General features: G+C 39.6%; 1 protein-coding gene across 1 annotated transcript in view; it reads left to right on the top strand.

Annotated features, from left to right (window-relative positions):
- The first annotated feature begins 721 nt into the window (after positions 1 to 721).
- LOC108554157 (protein split ends) overlaps positions 722 to 19,474 on the top strand; it is a 35,462-nt gene continuing 16,709 nt past the window's right edge. The window contains 5 exon segments of the mRNA XM_017909339.1: positions 722 to 1,023; positions 10,785 to 11,629; positions 14,524 to 15,170; positions 17,122 to 17,302; positions 18,434 to 18,725. Of these exon segments, the coding sequence (XP_017764828.1) occupies positions 908 to 1,023; positions 10,785 to 11,629; positions 14,524 to 15,170; positions 17,122 to 17,302; positions 18,434 to 18,725 (2,081 nt within the window). The 5' untranslated portion in view covers positions 722 to 907.

The raw sequence follows: 19,474 nt of genomic DNA, 5'->3' as shown, positions 1-19,474 counted from the left end.
CGCAAAGACTTTTTACCCATGCAGATCTCTAAATGTTGCGAGAGGAGACTCTTTGATTTTAGTTTCTTTTCATCTCGCCATTCTTATCATATTTACCTTTCTTTCTCTTTCCACGACTTAATTTCCTGTGCTCGCGTCAGGTATCGAGGGAGAAAGGAAGAGCTTTCTAGGGACAGAGGATTACGAGCAATCGTATCTTTTCTTCGAAATCTTAAACGATCCTAATAAAAATCTCTTTTGTGCTATTGTCGTAATTACCGTACAATAGTGTCATATTTTAGAAACTACAATGTTTGTAAAAACTCGTATTATCGATACATTCGCGAATTGCACTTTAATACCTAAACTTGTAGCACTTCTATACATCTTTACATCCACGGTTGATCTAACCTCTCTAACCTCTCTTTAGTATCAGCTGTGGTCACAAACTGTACAAACGTTGCTATATCGTTAAAACTATATCTACAGTACAATGTTTCTCAAAATACAATTTTCCCGAAATGAAATGTTTACTTTTCTATTTAATGTCAAAGCAGATATACCGTTACTAAAACGTATTTCATCGTATTTCATCACGCTTGAAAGTTAGGTTCTACTTTTAAGCTCATACTAGCAAAACTTATCCGAATTCTTGGTATATGATATTTTCGTTTAAATTTCGCAATCAAAATGGCTGTCACTGACTAAATAAATAACGTTATCTTAAATGTTTGTATGCAGGTATGGACGCGTGCAGAGCGTCAAGCTGCTGCCGCGGGGCGAAGAGTGCCCCGTGGATGGAGGTTCCGGTGGTTCCCTCGGAGAAGGTAACGAGGGTGGTTCCGGTTCCAGTTCTGGCAGCGGTGGTAGTGGCGGGGGCAGCGGTTCCTCAGGCAGCACCGGGGGTGCCTCCGCGACGGTGGCGTTCATGGATATCAAGTCCGCAGCGAAGGCCCACGCGACTGAGCATACCCTGGACGAACGAGCCCTTACCACACAGTACTACGAACCACAGCATCTTCAGCACAGGTTTCCCTCGCACGGGTGAGTTTCACATCATTTTATCTAAAATGAATCAACCCTTCACAATTCTTTATAATATAGTTTTCAACTCAGTAGTGGTAATTTTTTCCTGGAAAACAAACAAAATTCCAGTTATGGTATAGATGGTGTTAGGTCTTTATTGTGTGAATGTAGTTAACATACTCTGAACTAGTATTTAACAAGTAGCAGTTCTTATTTTTGCATTCTTAGGTTATTGTACTCTCCATCATGATCTTTGAACTAGTATTTATGTTTGATTATAATTGGTATTGTGAATTATTTAAGGTTAATTTCTTTTAGTCATTTGTGGGTTGTTATACACGTGTTATTTGTAATGAATTAGGAGAAATTACAGTGAAAATGATATCCTTAATGAAACTAAGAAACTAGCATATTGTCTAGCTCATCATTATATATATATATATATATCTTTTTCCATTGAACCTAAGCTAATAACCAATGGTTATAGCAGCGAACAAAATGAAGGAAAGGCCATTCCGTAGATCTCATAAATATTAACTATTTTAATACCATCATAAATGTAGCATGTTTGTTGAACTTTCCCATATATTATGGCCTGTCCAAATGCAGCATAAATATTAATTTGAATCATATATCGTGTTGCGCTATTTGCTTGCGTTATAAAATGTAAAAGTATACGTTCTACATAAAGGTCTAAGCCTGCATTTCTGTTTGAATTGCAAAAAGTACGAAGTTAAAACAATTGAATATTTTGGCTGTTAAAATGACACATATAAATGTTGGTTTTTGCGATGAGTCACGTCACGAGAATTAATTAAATCGCACGTCACAGGAAGCAGGTAAAACGACATTGAAATGTCGTTACGGACGAACGGCTGTTCCATTATCTCTTTCTCCTAACAAAATTCACGTACAGTCTGCGCGTATTCATTACAATTCTGTGTCCATTCTAATCTCGCGCCGCATCCCTTCATTTTGTGGCTTGCTACTATTGTTGGATTTATGCGTTGTTGCCGTGTTCATTTATCAATATATACAATCATCTTTTGCATATATATAGTTTTATGTAATACCTTGCATAACGCAGTGAAACATAGTGTATCAAACCATAAACTGCTAAAATATTAGATATATCTCTGTATGTCTTTGTAAAATAATAATGCTGTAAAAAATGCATTGAAGGTATCAGATTTTTAACATATAAAAGAAGAAATGGAATTTGTAAAATCAAAATGAGATTGTAAATACCTTAATGTTACAAAAAATGAAGTAACAGAATTATTACTTAAGAGAGAATCATTATTTACTTCAGGTAACTATATATGTAATATAGCTGTGAATGTTTGGTACAGCTGAATTTTAGAAAAAGATAAGAAATTATCATGAAATGGAATTATTATTAGCTTCATATGCTTCTTCATAACTTTTATTATATTATAAAAGCTTCTTATTTGAAAAGATGCATTGGATATTATTGTTTGAAAAATATAAAGGAACTAGATGAAAAATGATAAAAATTTTAATCAAATAGGACTGACTGGAAATTTCTCTTATCTCTTTGTACTGAATACAAATATTAGATTGCTATGAGATCGCTGTATTATCGAGAAGTGATTAAATATATCGACTGTAAGAAACACGAATTCTCAGGTGCGTGAGTTTATTGACTATCAACGTTCCACGTGTAGATCATTTATATAATTCTCTTCAAGCTCCTTCTGCAACGTTTATAGATCTACTTGAAAATTGGACACAGCAATGGAAATAGCAATTCTACAAGAATATTGTCGTATCTTAACCTCTTGCAATGTTACGGTCAAGGTTGACATCACGTTGTGTTTTATAATGTTCACTTTTATTTCGACTAGAATGCCAGTGACGCATGTCAGCAATTTCTTTAATCGAAAAACTTAGAAAGTATACCATTTGCCTTGATTTTATCATTTATTTCTTTTGAAATTTTAGTTATAAATCACAGTAATTGAATTTTGAATAATAATCATAGGACATCGAATTAGGTTATGTATCCTAAAGAAAGAAAATTTTTGATAAAAGTTTAATCAATAATTTCCATAGAGAGTTATTGTGGTAATAATGAAAGATTTGTGAAAATTTTGAGTGAAACTTACTTAACACTTTTACAGTAGAAGACAAGAAATACCGTTAAACGTCTATAATCGATAGAGAGTTTAATTTCCTGAATTGTCCTTGCATTCATTTTCCAACATGGAGGGACCTTATTGACGTTCCGTCACGCCACGTAGCGAGCCGAATCGAACATTTTTAATAATTCAATAAAATATTCTCCCGCTTTTAGTACCACTTGCAAGGTATACTCACACGCGTACGGAATGAATTTGAATGAAATTGAAACGAGCCGTCGTGGACACGCATTAAACTAGCAAAGGACAAAGGAAGGAGCGCGATAAAATTTATCTCGTTCGTTTAATAATGAGTTTCATAAATCAGTGGAATTCTTGAAATGGCCTCGAGTTTCTATGTGTGTGCATATATATTCGCTGTGTTCACCTTCGAAACGGTGCAACAAACTCGCTTCAACAATTTTCGCTACCGAGAAGGAGAACAATTTACCGGCGTCCGCAGCCATAACCTAATTAACGCTTTAATATAATATCGGCGAAGCTTGTATTTTCTGCCTGGTTTTTAGTATAGCTGATTGTATTCATGTTTCTCAGCGACTAGCGTACAATACCACGTATAATACAATTATGCCGATATCGGTCGTCACGAACCACAGTCGCACACGACACGAAATATCGCGTTCGTGGAAATAAACCGACCGATAATCGATCAACGGAGACCAGCTATCGTATTATTGTTCGCTGGCACATTGACGCGTTTCGATCGTAATCCATATTCACGACGGTGCCACTCGTCAAAACGTTTCTGCCACGCACTTGTTTTACCAGGCCACGTGATATATACGGCGTGTCCCGGCTATTCCGGTCGCCGTGCGCGTCTCAGCCCTCGAAGAATCACGTTACTGCGTACGGCATTGCAAGAAAAAGATTTCGTACTTTCTCCGTTGGTCGTCCGTGAACAGAGAGGTAGAGCTTTTTGTGTCCCCGTTTGCCTCTTTCATTGAACCTTTGTATTCTCGAATTCACCGTTCTATCGAGACTCTTGAGAGCAAAATATAGGCAATGTGCTCTACCAACATTCGTCGCATACCTTATCCGCGAGCACGGCAGCGTCGCGTTTCCACGAAAAGTCAGGTGACCGTGACGACGTGGTCGTTCGCGATGTTGCCACGTCCGAGGAGCTGCGCGCGCGCATTAACGCGCGAGTGGCTGTGAACCGAGACGGAGGGGAGACTGCTTCGACTGTCAGTAACGTAGTACGAAGACCACGAACCCTGTGAGTCGAAAGAATAGCAATTGTTTTGAAAATAGGAACTTATATTCGATTGAAAACTATTATATTTTTTCACAATCGAAGTATAATTTAGAATGTTATTGTGGCGTCAATTTTTATTTACATTTGAAGTAATGCGATTATAAAAGAGAAAATGACTATACAGTGATATGTGATTATACATTTTAATTGAACTCGATACAATAAATATTAAAACACTTGGGAACTTTTGATCATTTTTAGAAAAAGGCATGTGTTAAATAAAAACTTTTGATGATAACAATTTTATTATTTTATAAATTGTTGGCTTGTATACGTAGGTCCATATACGAATGTTATATTACATAATTATTCAAAAATGAGGAACGTAACACTAGGTTAAAAAATATTTTAGATATCAGTGCCGACGAAGATTGCACACCAGGCATGAACCATACATGGAAACAATATTCCGACCTTTCTTTGATGTTTATTAAATAGGTATTTAATTAGTCAGCTTATTGTGACAATTACCGAATAAATAGAAGTGGCAGTAGTATCGTCTTAATGATGTCATCATTGTTTAAGGTCTACGAATTGATAACGAGGTTTACAATTTGCATATGAGTCATTTATATGGGTGTGCATACAGGAATAAAGTGCGTGGTGTAATTTCTTTTTGATCTGCCCCGTTTTAATGAGCTGATCGTTATACAGGAAAAATTTGATTGGCCCAATTAAGCCGCCGACAACGACATCTGTATCAGTGTTGCCAATATTGCATTCCCATTAATCGTTACACGCGGCCCGTGAAGCGTGAGTTTAGTAATAAGCAACACGAAACTACTTCGTGTGGAATTACTAATTTCACTGTCTCCACTATCAGTGAACGTACATAAACACATTAATACGACCCTGAAAATATCTTATCGGCAGCCATACCGCACATGCCAACTAGCATTTTATGACAAAATTGAACGCGGGATTCTAGGAAATCAAACACGTTGTCCGTCATAACAAAGAAACAGCGTTGTGCTTTCCGAGGGTAAACATTGATATGCAGAAAACTTCGCATGTACAGTTGACAGGAAGAAAGTAAACGACATACAGATTAATCCTACGATTGCACGCGTCTCGCTTCGCGTGTGACAAAAAATACCTCGTATCTATCGGTTTTATATCACGTATAGAGGCTTAATAACATTACGAACGAAAATTGCCGTGTAGAAATTTTTTTCCAGCCCCTTATCTGCGATAAGCCCCGCTCGAATCGATAGCAATGACATTATCACGTTTGGCACAGACGTTAATCTTAATAAGTTTACGATGATGCAAGATTCCTTCCCTCCCTTTTCCCTTCGCTTTATCTGCGACTGTTCGAGCGCGAACTTCTAAATAAAGAGGTCGAATCGATAAACCGAAGTAATCCTGAACAACGGTCGGTTCGTCGGCGAGAGTGGACTTTTTCGAAGACGCGTGTTTCTTCTGCGCAATCCACGTCGACGATATCGAATTACCATCGGTCGCGTGACTGATACCGTATATCGTTTTGTCCTTCGTACGCGAACCGATGACTTGCGTTTGCTTGCAGATGTTTTTCTACACTGATCGTACACTTCTTCCCCCACTTCTTTCCCTCGTTCCCTCGAACAAAAAAAGTCCATCGCCGTTTCTCAGGCGCGAGGTCGAACGAAAGGATACGAAGTTTATCCTCGATCTTCGTGTCACGAAAACGCCATTAAACGTTGTGCTGCGTTTAAGCTTGTTTACGTGTTACGGAAAGTATTGCTATCCGGAGTGAGATTACGCGACAATTAAACGATCGTCGTCGATTCACCTTATCTCTCCCATCTTTGTAAACATCTGTTAGAAATTTTTTGCTCCCAACGAGAGGAACTCGTGGTACTTTTTTCCCCCGTTTTGAGGTTAGGTACGACTACCTGCATTAATTAATTCCATCAATTTTTATTCCGCAAATAAATCTGCGTTATTCATGGAGAATAAAAGAGTTTTATTCCTCTTCTTTTTCCATTTCGAAGACTTACTAATTTTATACGCTACTATTATATGTAGATTTAATAATAATGAAACGCGCTGAATTTTAATTTGATTAATTATCGATTATTAAAATATTAAATTAATATATTAAATTTTTTAATATGAAACGTCTTATTGTGAGAAGCAAGAAATGTTCATAGGTGATGAAAGAAGTATAGAGGATGCTAGTAAATTGATTCTAGGGACTTTGTTGAAAATTAATAGGTAATATTCACTGCTGGAAGTTTTGTTTTATTAAAGAAGAAACGAAATTAATGTTAATAACGAAATTGCAGAGTAGCAAATGAGTTTTAAATAACAATGGTATATTTTATTTTTTATTATTTGTATATAATTCTTTTCTGCTTTCTTTAACTTTCATTTTGTTGGTTATATCGCATGTAACGATTTCGATATTATAAAATTTCACCATCGCTTGTATTGACTTTGTAAGAAATCTTATGAAATACATTTAGGTTAGATTGCTCAAGGTGGACCAGTTGGTTTATTTGTGCACATAGTGTTTTTTCCGCAAACGATTACAACTACAATGAACCGATTGCACATCGTCGATGTTGCAAGAGCGTTGAAAACGTTGATTAAATAAAAGTTTTAATCATAAATGTACGAAATTATAAAATTATTTTCATGAAAGAATATAAGTTATTGCGATAGAACTAAAGTATACTATAATTTAAAATTAAGAATAAAATGTAAAAACATGGCTCTGGCAAATATAAATTAACGATAAAGATATACAATGAATGAAACTATGTGCATAAAATGGCTTCCAAGAGTATGTACATCCTCTATAACATAATCTTTTCTGGGCAGTAAATAAATTAGTATTGTAAAAAGAAAACATGTAGTATTAATAAAATTTCATAATACCGCCCTGTATTACATTGTAAATCATATTACTATTATTAAATTGGCCAATAAGTAGTATCGGATTCTTGCAATAGATGGCGCTCACGTTCTTCAGTGCAAAGTCGCGCCTTAACATGTCAAATAAAACGTCAAGTAATTTAGAATTCCACAATTACTCTTAGAATATTAAGAACTTGCAAACGAAAATCAACGGAATTGTTTTTCATATCAAAACTAACACTAACTATTTTATCCAAAAAATATCGACACTGCTTTGTGGTTAAGTTACATTCTACATACTTTATTACTTTATTCCGTTACTTTTTCAATCGATACGTAAATAATCCTGTTTTACAAACAAACTACGAATGAATTTCCACGACAATTAAACCACGTCTAAACATAATTTGCAGAAAGCCGCAGCAATTTGTGTTCCTAACCTATACGAGATATCCGATAGCCGAAATAAAGGGTTCCCGTTCGATCGAACAGAGACGGTCCGAATAAGATAAAGAGGGGAAGAGAAAGAACGAAGAAAGAGAGGCAAACGTAGAAATAAGCGAGTATAAATAAAAAATAAGAGGAAAAGAAAAAGGGTGTCGTCTGGGTAACGGAAAATTTCACTGGCGCAGCCAGCAGTGGCGGTGGTTCGCATGGCAACGTCCTGGTTCCTCTCGCAGGCAAACAAGATCGTTCGAGAAACGAGAAACGGCCACGCGTAATGCAGCCTTTAAAGAGATTCAGGTCGAAGTTTCTCGCGAAGGTGGGAGATAAGCGCACCGGTGACCGTATGGTAACGGAATGAACGTGAGGAGGCGTCGGGAGAAAGGCCGCTGATTCTTCGCCGCGATTACGCTTCGTGCATGTCGTTAACGTCTCGAACGCCATACTACGGCCCACCTATGTGCACGTGCACACAGCGGAACACATTCGAGCACGAGCGTAAGATACACGACGAACTTCAACGCAGCCGTGATAACGAGCCACGTTTTCGAACTTTGACCCCGATGAGTATGACCGGACCGATAAAGATGTAGGAAGAGCTGTGCTAGCGTTTAAAGCAGCAGTTGCGAGTTTTTTAGACCGAGAGAACGAGCTGCTGATACAGGTCGCGTGTTATATCCTTGATGAACTTTTCAGCAGATCTGCAATTTTAGGGAATCGCTGTCGGAGAATCTCTGTTTGATCGTTGAGGTTATGATTTCTGCGAAAATGGCGGGAGTTTGAATTTTTATATATGCAGGCAAATTGAACACTCCTTATTTCTGTTTCATAATTTGAGGCAATTTGTTCTATTGGTAATTGGTTTGTTTTAGAATATAGTTTGTGGATAGGAAAGTAGCATGAGCTGGAATTTATGAGTGTATAGAGAAATTGTTCTAGGGAAAATTATTTTAGGGAATTCGTTTTGTTTGTAATTGATTATTTATTTGGCGTTTTATGAGATGATTTATGGGAAAATATTGCTAGTTTGAATTTTGGTAAATGTATAGGGAAATTGAATATTTTTTATTTTTATTGCAGTATGATTTTTGGGAATTGGTTGCATTTGTAATTCTTTTTTTATTAAATGATTTTTGGGAAGATAATATGAGTTGGAATTTTTGTAAATTAGGGGAAAATTGAATATTCTTTATTTGTGCCCCAGAAAGTCCCAGAAACTGTGAATGATGTAAGAGCCAGAAGTGATGATTTTCAGGATAAACAGAAAAATAAGCGGAGTTAGTTTTTGCGATTTTAGCTCCATCTCGTGACAGCCTTGAAAGTTGAAATAAATTGGACTAACATTTAGAGGGTTCGCTACCGTATTTAGCAAGGAATTTACATGCTCTAGTGGTGAAAAAGTAATTTTTTATTCAGCAATTTAAGCATTACAATTGCATAGTGTAATTCATTATTTATAAGAAATTTGCTGCAGTAATTACACGTTACAGACTGTTCGTTTAATCAAAATACACTTCGTGTTACGTTCCCGTTAGAATTTCTATGGTATTGGATTTTCCACAATGGGGGTACAGTTATTCGAAAAGGAAATTTTGCAATTGCTGCAAAAATGAAATAAAGATGTATCACGATTCTTTTCTAGAAAAAGGTATCTTTTTAATGGAACCGAAATCAGATCATCGCTTATGTGGGGAAAGAGATAAAACATTCCTTCGTTTCTTTTTCTTTTACTATTTACAGTAACGCCTTTCTACTAATATCTATAGGTTTACTATAATTTATTGTTTATTAACGGTATATGAAATAGGTACGAAATATAATCCAGGACACTGAAACATTATAGTACTAGTAGAAGCAATTAGAATATAATAAGTAACTAGAAATACTAAAGTTACTAAAATTACTAGAATTATTAGAAGTACTAGAATTAGAATATAGAATTGGAGAAATTATTATATATTAGATAATTAAAAAATGATTAGAAGGAGATACAGGAAATAATATTTCTTTCTTTTTTTACAATAAATAATATCTAGTGTTTTTTCTTCCAAATTCAATAGCATTAAGATTGACGTTCAGTTTCCAAGTTTGAAACATATTGACATTAGGAAACGAAGCGATCAACGGTTACGCAAATTTCATGGGATAATATTCACCTGGTGCGAGAAGTGTCAGGGATATGATTGATGTCACTAGCGCGGAAAGATCTAGAGGGAGTTTCAGTTCAAATTCCTTGTACAGTTTCGGTTTTGTGTCATTAGGATGAGTTTATGAAGCATGAAATAATTTACAATCGCGTTGAACAAGGAAGTAGTCATATTTGCGTCCTATAAATATTTGGTACCCGTATTAGTCACCATAGTTTACTATAGCGATAGAACAAAGTATTACACGACTAAAATCCCTAAGAGAAAATCATACGTTAATAACAATTTGTCTTCCAATTTTTATTTCATTTGTCATTTATAGTAACATACAATATAATAACTTTATAATATTACAACATTGTTACTATATATTATTAACAAATTATACGTATACATTTAACTCGTATACATCACTGGCGCCACCTAGGCGATACCGACAGTGCACAAATTCTTCCTAAAGAAAGAGGTTAGTTTATTTGCCTTCTCATAGCAAAAATAAAGCTAAACCAAACATAGTCAACAATATTATTATTAAATACATAGAAAAGAATACGAAATGGCGAACAACATATCTTCAACATAACAATATACCACCACCCATAAGCCACGTCAAAAAGTAGCAACCATAACCTCAATCACGAAACTCATTCCAACTTATTTGAAATTTCTCGATGAAAAACCAAATGGTATCCCATCACCGACACCAAAACGCACCCCGATAATTGCATTACACGTCGTCGAAGCGCGACAACAGCATCATCACGCGTCCCGCTGGAAACGCGAATACTCGAATCTCACACGCATGAAGCCCCAAGCGACAACCCTGTCCTAATTACCTTCTTCTCGCGCGAAACCCCCTGTGCAGAGCCCACGATACCATGGCACCTTTCCGTGGAAGACTTTAACCGAAACCGTGGCGTGTTGCAGAAGTTCGGAGGATCATGGATCCGGCGGGGGTAGCGGGGGAGGAGTCAGCGGAGTCGGAGGCGGCGGCGGTGGCGGTTCCGGCATCGTCAGTGGCAGCGTTGGCAGCGGAGTCAGCGGCGGCGGCGGCGGTGGCAGCAGCGGCGGCGGCAGCGGCGGAGGAGCCGCTAACGGAGGCAGTGGCGTCGGAAGCGGAATCGGCAGCGGCGGCGGCGGCGGCGGCAGTAGCGGTGGCGGCAGTGGCGGTGGCAGTGGCAGCGTTAACGACAGAGAGAGGGACCGCGAGAGGGAGAGAGAGAGGGAGAGGGAGAGGGACCGAGAGCGAGACAGGGATCGTGACAGGGACCGGGATAGAGACCGGGAGAGAGAGAGGGACCGGGAGAGGGAGAGGGACCGGGAGAGGGAGCGAGAGAGGGACAGAGACCGAGAGAGAGGCGGCGAGGGCTTCGAGTCACGTGGCTCCCACGGCAGTTTCTACAGCAGCGAGCGAAGCAGTCGAGGGGTCGGATCCGGGGGTGGTGTCGGTGGCGTCGGCGGCGGCGGCGGTGGCGTCGTCGTTGGCGGCCATCCGGCGGATCCTTCTCCCGGTGATCCTGTCGGCTACATACCCCGCGGCCGTCCACCTCCTGCCAGCTCTTACCACGTGACATCGACCAGGGCGAGGGATCGGCTCTACTCGAGAACCGGACCGTACGCCTCCGGGCCGCCGCCCCCGCCCCACTTAGATCGTCATCGTGGTAGCCTGCCGCCGTCCTCTTGGTCGGCCTACGAGTCGACGACCTCGAGGTACGGGAACGCACCGCCGCCACCCTCGCCTGCCAACAACGACGCCTACCAGGACGAGCAAGGTAATTGCCCTTATACGTACCGATGCACCGACAGCCACCTCTCTTTTGCTGATGTCGGTGCTCGCGTGCACACCTTCGCTTCCAGCTTTTGCGTCTGCGTCCGCGTCTGCGTCCACGGGTCCACCTCTGCTGCAGGTGCACTCTCCGCGCTTCTTCTTTCTGTTCTCCTTCTTTCGCCACGCTTGCTGCGCTCTTCGTACGCGCCAGGTCCTTTTGCGGCCGCGTTTCCATGCGACTGCGGGCACACGCGGAGAACTGCGCGCGGTTGCTCGCGCCAGGACACGTGACTAGCGTGGTCCGGCAGGATTCCCAACTCGTTTTACGCTCTTTTTTCACTTCACGAGATAATTAATCGTGTTTTAGATAGCCGTTTATTATTAAATCCTCGATAAACGCGCGCACGGGTATTTATGGATCACACGGGGACGTGTCTTAGCTCGGAGTGACATTTATCGGAACTGTCTGTCGTGTTATAGATGAGCAGCTCACGGGCCAAATTGATTAACGCCATATTTCGTACTCGTTTAACCGTTCCAGTGTCAGAGATTTTTCAAAATTCTCGTCGGATTGCGCTTACATTCTTTGACAGCGAGTAATAGTTACTAGGCATAGTAATAAGGGGTGTCGCAAAATTCACGCGAGGTGTATTTTGATAGAAAACATTTTTGAATTAAAAATTGTAAAAATTGGTCAGCAGTGAAGACGCGTTGCTCTTCCGCGTAGCACTCCATTTTCAGTAATCCTGAACTGTCAACTGTCACGCTGTCTCTTTCTTTTCGTTGGCAGCATTTTGTCGCACAAGTGGCGCAAACTTCAAATCCTGCGTGAATTTTGAGACACCCTAGTTGCTTTTACCTTATAGTGCCATACAACGTGATCCCTCTGTTAAGGTGCTGTGCTGAAATGTGCCATGGCATTTAGTTCACGGCTCGATTCCAAGTCAGTCATATGATAATTTCCTCTTTTAATTACTATTCTTTCTCAATTGAATCTAAACCATGTGCATAAATAAGAAGCTTTAGTTCATTTACTTTTATTAAAGTAACTAGTACTATGCCTAGTAACTATTACTGTGCCTAGTAACTATTACTGTGCCTAGTAACTAATACTGTGCCTAGTAACTATTACTGTGCCTAGTAACTATTACTGTGTCTAGTAAATATTACTATGCCCAATAACTATTACTATGCCTAGTAACTATTACTTGCAGTCAAATGAAGGCTGCGCTGTCACACCGCATGGCACTATCCATCAAGAATTTCTAAAATTCTTTGAATCCCTGATACTAAATCGGTTAATAAAAATAGAAGTAAAGCTTCTTATTTATGCACATAGGTTATGTTTAATTGACAAAATAATGTTAATTAAAAGAGGAAACTTCAACTTTAAACGCCATGGCACAGAATCCCAACAGTGGATGTAAAATGATTAAATTGTAGTCTCAAAGCACCTAATCGATGCTTCCTGTTTTCAGGAGCTAATCGATCCAACAGATGGAGGAGTCTGCTATCTATAATCTGCATTTAAAAATTCACTACCATGATTAACCTTTGCAGTCCAAATCGGACTCGACTCTTCATCCCAACTGGTTCACAATACAGAACACACTTGGAAACGCCACTTAAAGTTTGATCGGAAAATAATGCATGTACACATAAACGTACTTTCGTCGAATTAAATTAAGACACGTCCAGTTTCGCGTATAAAAATTAGTGTAAACTCGAACGAAGTAGTACGTCGAGATTGCAAAGGGTTAAATTCCATTCTCCACAATGTGATCACACGATACCGATCTCGTCTCAGCTTTTCAGTACACGCTTGGCCACGCTTTTCGCGCGGGAACCGCGACGCTGCGCTCGAAACAGGGGCACTCTTACACGCTCGCGTTCCAGAGCAGCTCGTTAACGCTAACACCGCATAATCCAAAGCATGACAATCCTTTTAATAACGTTAATTAAAATCGAGGGAAAAAAGGAAGCCAAGAAAGAGGAACGCTTACGTGTAATCACGTCCCTGCAAAACTGGAATACGAATTAGGGGTGGTGCATGGTGCATGGTTCATGGTTGCATGAGCATCGCAGCTCTGATCAGCTGCATAAAGGACCCTCTACGCGATGAGACTAGTTTCCATACGTGTTTTCCTAAACAGTAGAACGTTGACAATTAATTGGAAGACAAATTGAATTACGTCATATTTTCATCCATACCTATCCACAAATGGTGTTACAATAGTCTCCAGACCTAGCTACGTTACGTACAAAATTTTCTAATTCACTATCAGTCTCAATTTTTCAATTTATATGCACGTATTGCGCGTTCGAGGAAGGAAGGCATAGCGTGTTTACATCCTCACGGTTGATCTACTCTGCTGATCCTCTCTTGATGACAAGCAGTGGAGCCTATTGTCCAAAAACGGTGACCCGATGATTTTCGTCGCCATCTTCGGTCAATAGCGCTCTCTGCCTGTGATCATGGGAAGTGTCGGCGAAGTTAATCAGCCGTGAGGATGTAAACACACTGTGCCTTCTTCCTCGAACGCCCTATATTTTGCTCACTGTGCACTCGGATATTCTAACAATTTCATATAATCAAAATTCGCATAGTCGACGTTCTACTACGTGCTATTCTCATCCCGTAGAGGTCCTTGATCTTCAACTGCTGACGTGAGATCGAACATCCCTACTGCTATTAATCGCCAATAAATTTTAAATGATCATAGTACAGTAAAATAAGATGAACAAATAACAAATGTTGTATTACCTCACGCAATACAGTGCACGCTATGGGAAAGAGACACGTCAACAGTTGAAGATGGCAAAATTTAGTTTTAAGTATGAACCAACGAGGAGCAACAGTGACACAAGGGAATAACGATGGCAATATATCATGTGTAGATTACATTCGTCGTGTTATTCCACTAGGCGGCGGTGGAGGTGGCGGCAGCAGTAGCAGCGGTGCGCTACGACAGCACAAAAAACAGCGCAGAAAATCGCGAAGCGGAAGCAGCTCGCCGAGTGGCAGTAGCCGTTCCGGTAGTAGCAGCAGCAGCCGCAGCGGTAGTTCCGCCGGCAGCACTTCCGGGGGCAGTACTTCGCCCGGTAGTTCGCCACATCGCACCGGAAATGCCGCCGTCACCGAGGACCGCAGGCCGCTCGCTATCTGCGTGCGTAATTTGCCGGCACGCAGCAGCGACACTTCCCTCAAGGACGGCCTGTTCCACGAGTACAAAAAGCACGGAAAAGTGACGTGGGTGAAGGTCGTGGGGGCGGCCGGTGACCGGTACGCCCTGGTCTGCTTCAAGAAGCCGGAGGACGTGGAGAAGGCGCTCGAGGTGTCCCACGACAAGCTGTTTTTCGGATGCAAGATCGAGGTCGCCCCTTATCAGGGTTACGATGTCGAGGACAACGAGTTCAGGCCGTACGAGGCCGAGGTCGACGAGTACCATCCGAAGGCCACGCGGACCCTCTTCATCGGCAACCTTGAGAAGGACGTCACCGCGTCCGAGCTTAGGAAGCACTTCGAGCCTTTCGGCGAGATAATAGTAAGTTCACATGACGATGCAGAGGATTCCATTTGCCGCAGAGGTCTGTTTTAGAGATGGCTGTTTGGATGATGCTGATAATAAGGATGACTTAGTGGAGGAGAAGTCTGATTCTTGGAGATGAGGATGATCAGGAGGTTGACTTGGTGGAGAAGTCTGTTTTTTGGAGATGCAGATGATCAGATTGACTTGATGGAGATGATTCGTGGTCTGTTTGGGAGATGCAGATGATGAGAATGGTTTGATGAAGAAGTTTGTCTGAGAGGTGAAAATGGTGAGGATGGGTCGGTGAAGAGGTCTATTTGGAAGATGCAAATGATGCAGATGATCAGACGGTGGAGATGATTCATGGTTTGTTTGGGAGATGCAGATGATGAGAATGGTTTGGTGAAGAAGTTTGTCTGAAGGATGAAAATGATGAGGATGGGTCGGTGAAGAGGGAGGTCTGTTTGGAAGATGCAGATGGTAATGAGGATGATTTGGTGGGGATTATTTGGTGATTGTGAGAGAAGGCTTGGTCTGGTGACTGTTCCAAGATACTCCTGGTCCTCTTGATACTAGGGATAAGCAGAGTTTTTTTCTTAAATTTGTTTGTTGTCTATGGTGGTGATATTTCACTGTGTGTACGTGTATCTGTAGGCCAGATGAATGCGTTTCCAGCATTTGAGGAGTTAATAGATTGAGAATAATGGTGTAATACTGTGAGCACGAGTCAAACTTTAGGCTAAATTCATTCCCTACATTGATTATGATAGTTGGATGAATTGATAGCATTGGAGTATCTATTTGCAGAATTCTTCTTCTCTCGTTTGAATTGTGATTTGAAGGAAAGGGGCAAGGAACAGGGAATCTCCACTTGGTGATTTTAGGTGTACGTTTTGAGGAGGAAAGATGAAATCATTCTCATTGACAAAGAGAACGAATAAGAATTGTATCACTCTGATTTTGTAAGAAATTCAACATCCGCATCTCGAAACGAAATTCTGTAACAAACAGCATACTCATCTTTTTCACGTGTTGTGTGCAATTGCATTAGTACCCTTCTAGTAGTTCATGTATCACCCGTGATTCAGACTTAGCCTAAAGGTAGCTTACAGATAGAGCTGCGTTATACACATTCGAAGCAACTTTCACGATTCTATTTACTAGTAATAATTAATGAGCCTTGCGAATGACTTTGCCTTATAAGCGACTAAAAAGAAGAACTTGTTGGAAAATTTTCGAATCAGATTCGGCCAAGGTTTATGACGCATGAACTCGTTATTCGAGTAAGGCGGATATTAGCATTCGAACCGGACATGAAATGTCTGAGAAAGAATTTTTAAATTCTAATCGTTATGTTAATACCCTTGCGATGTAACATGTTTTCTTGTCACTTGATGTTGAGACACCAAGAAACTCCTTTCCAAGGGCGATTAAAAATTAAATAATACTTGTCCAAAAGAATGAAATACCTGGAATACAGTTTAGATGTTCACTGAGTATCTTTAAAAATATGGAATATAAAATTAATGCTTGCAGTATTTTTATACTCACTTAAAAATAGAGAAAAGTCCAGACTTTTAATTAAAAAGATGTCCAATATTCCATTAAAATCGATTCCTCTTTTTCATTTCTTTTGTAGTTATTTAAAGCTGTGCCTGGAATCTCCAACAGTGTACCTTGAGAAGGCTGAAAAAGAAGGAATATCTTTTTCAAAAAATTTCCAACGTTGATTTTTCTTTTTAGTTTCTTAGAAGCAGGATTTAATTATTACCAAGGTCGGTTTTCTCGCTATACGAATGTGCATACAACTCTATGGTAATGTTCAATTCTCGATTTATTGCCATAAAGGAAGAAGAAAATGCTCGGATATAAGAGAACTTCAATGAAACCGACGAACGAGCAAATAACTTGCGTAAAAATCGTGAACGACGTTAGCAGAAAGTTTAAATGTCCTCGTGTGTTACAGGAAATAGATATTAAGAAACAAGGCGCGGTGTCGAGCTATGCCTTCTGCCAATACTCGGACATCGGTAGCGTCGTCAAAGCTATGCGATCGATGGACGGCGAACACCTGGGTGCGAATCGAATAAAACTCGGATTTGGAAAGTCGATGCCCACGTCCTGTGTATGGGTTGACGGTATTGGAGGTAATTATCGTAAAGAGCGGTATCGATTTCACCGAGAATCCGCCTATAAAACTATAAACTTTATAGCGCGAGACCACCGAATAACTTTTCCATCCGAGCAAAATTGCTAATAATTGAAATTGTTCGAGGGTAGAGGGGGTGTTAAGCTCTTTGGGACTGGTTAGACTGGTCTTTTTGGAACGATTCGAAATTTATCGGTATGTTTGTATAATGAACGTACAGATACATCTAAGACGTTATGGCTGGATTTCAACTTACATCTGCTGTAATGAATTCCCCATTTGCACTTCCGTTCATCGTTTCAAACTTAATTATTACCACCTAGAACTACCGACCTCTGTAATGTGCACTTGAATAAGGAGAGTATATATGAGCTGTATATCATTCAAACGGTACAATGAAAGTAAATAGGTGTATATACTTTGTGTACTTACTTGGTATATAACGTACACGTGAGCACGTATTCTTGACCCTTTCACGAGTTAACGTTTTAAGGCTGGCTAACTCACTAGCGCCACCACGGTCCGTTATCTCCGACAAACGTAATGTAAACGTTATATATACGTTGAATTATTTTCTAACCTTACCGATGTGATCTCAGAATTTTCTTCCTGTTACGTGTGCCTATTGTGAAAGGGTTAATACATATGTTACATTTTAATGTATATATATTCTCAGGAGTACATATCCTTCATTTTATATATAAAATAACGAGTAGTTACATGAAACATACCCTTGCATGTTTTTGGGAAATGCAGAAATAGGAAATGTGGAACTCCTCAATCCTGTCTAGCAATTGGCTATAAGAAGTTATTACAAATGTCATTAAAGCAACCCCATTTCTAGATAATCAGATAAAACTCACAGTAATTTCAACTTTTGCAATTTGCCTTATTTCCAATGTAAAAATAAATATAACACATCTTGCCAGAAATGATATAAAAATCTAATTCTGGCGATTTCCAGATATTTTCTCTCGCATTATAAATATTCTTTGGTAAATCATGCTGCAGATAATCGTGTACCAAAATTAGCTGTAGTAATTACAAAGGAAAATTAAGATGCGATTGCGTTGAAAACACACTCCGGTTGGGACTTAATAAGATTACCATATGTTGAACGTCATTTCAGATTGTATGTCGGAAAAGTACCTGAACATGCAGTTCCATCAGTTCGGACCGATAAATCAGGTCGTCGTGGATCGCGAACGCGGACACGCTTTGGTCTTCTTCGAGCAGATCAGCTGCGCCCAAGCCGCCGTGAAGGAGATGAGGGGCGCTGCTCTTCGTGGTCGCCGGCTCCAGGTGGACTTTGCTTCCAGAGAATGCCAGGAAACGTTTTACGAGCACCTCGAGCGACAGGGCATCGCCGGTGAGAAACCTTGGGATACGAGGCCCTCTCCGGCGACGACCTTCGATGTCTCGTATGTATACTTTTCAGTGAAGATTCCTTCGTGGAATTATACTGTGCACATACGTTTGAATAATTATTGAGAATGGCCGTTTTAACTTGGTAATTACACGTACCGAGTGTTTCGTTTATCTTGGTCACTTGGATTTAAAGATCTCATCTGGAAAAATATATTGAAGTTATTAGAGGTCATTTGAGTTAGTACTAGAATTACCAACCTGTAATGTGTACCTAAATATGGTATACATAGATAATAATAATTATTAAAGTATAAGATGTATGTTTTATCATTATCTATGTATAGTACATATAGGTAATGGGAAATTAAAAATGTAGATGATAAATAAGTATGTACTATTGGAGTTCCTGTAATCCCTGAATGGAAGAGTCAGTATTAATTACATAATTCAAAAATAGTGGTACATTTTCTAAGCATTTATATACCCATCTCTAAGTAGTACACATTGTGAATTGAAAATTAAACGTGTAGATGAAGATAAATAATTATGTACAATTGGAATTCCTGTAATTCCTGAATGGAAGTCAGTATTAATTAAATAATTCAAAACTAGTGGTACATTTTCTAAGCATATGTATATACATTTCTGAACATTTGTCAACACATTGGGAATTGAAAATTAAAAGTGTGGATGGAGATAAATAAGTGTGTACAATCAGAGTTCCTGTATCCCCCGAATAAAAATTAGAATTAATTAAATAATCTAAATGTAGTGATATGCTTTCTAAGTGTTTGTAAAAATA

Source organism: Eufriesea mexicana, unplaced genomic scaffold, assembly GCF_001483705.2.
Source record: "Eufriesea mexicana isolate 0111107269 unplaced genomic scaffold, ASM148370v2 scaffold17514, whole genome shotgun sequence".
NCBI lineage: Eukaryota > Metazoa > Arthropoda > Insecta > Hymenoptera > Apidae > Eufriesea > Eufriesea mexicana.
This window is presented reverse-complemented; position numbering and strand designations above follow the sequence as displayed.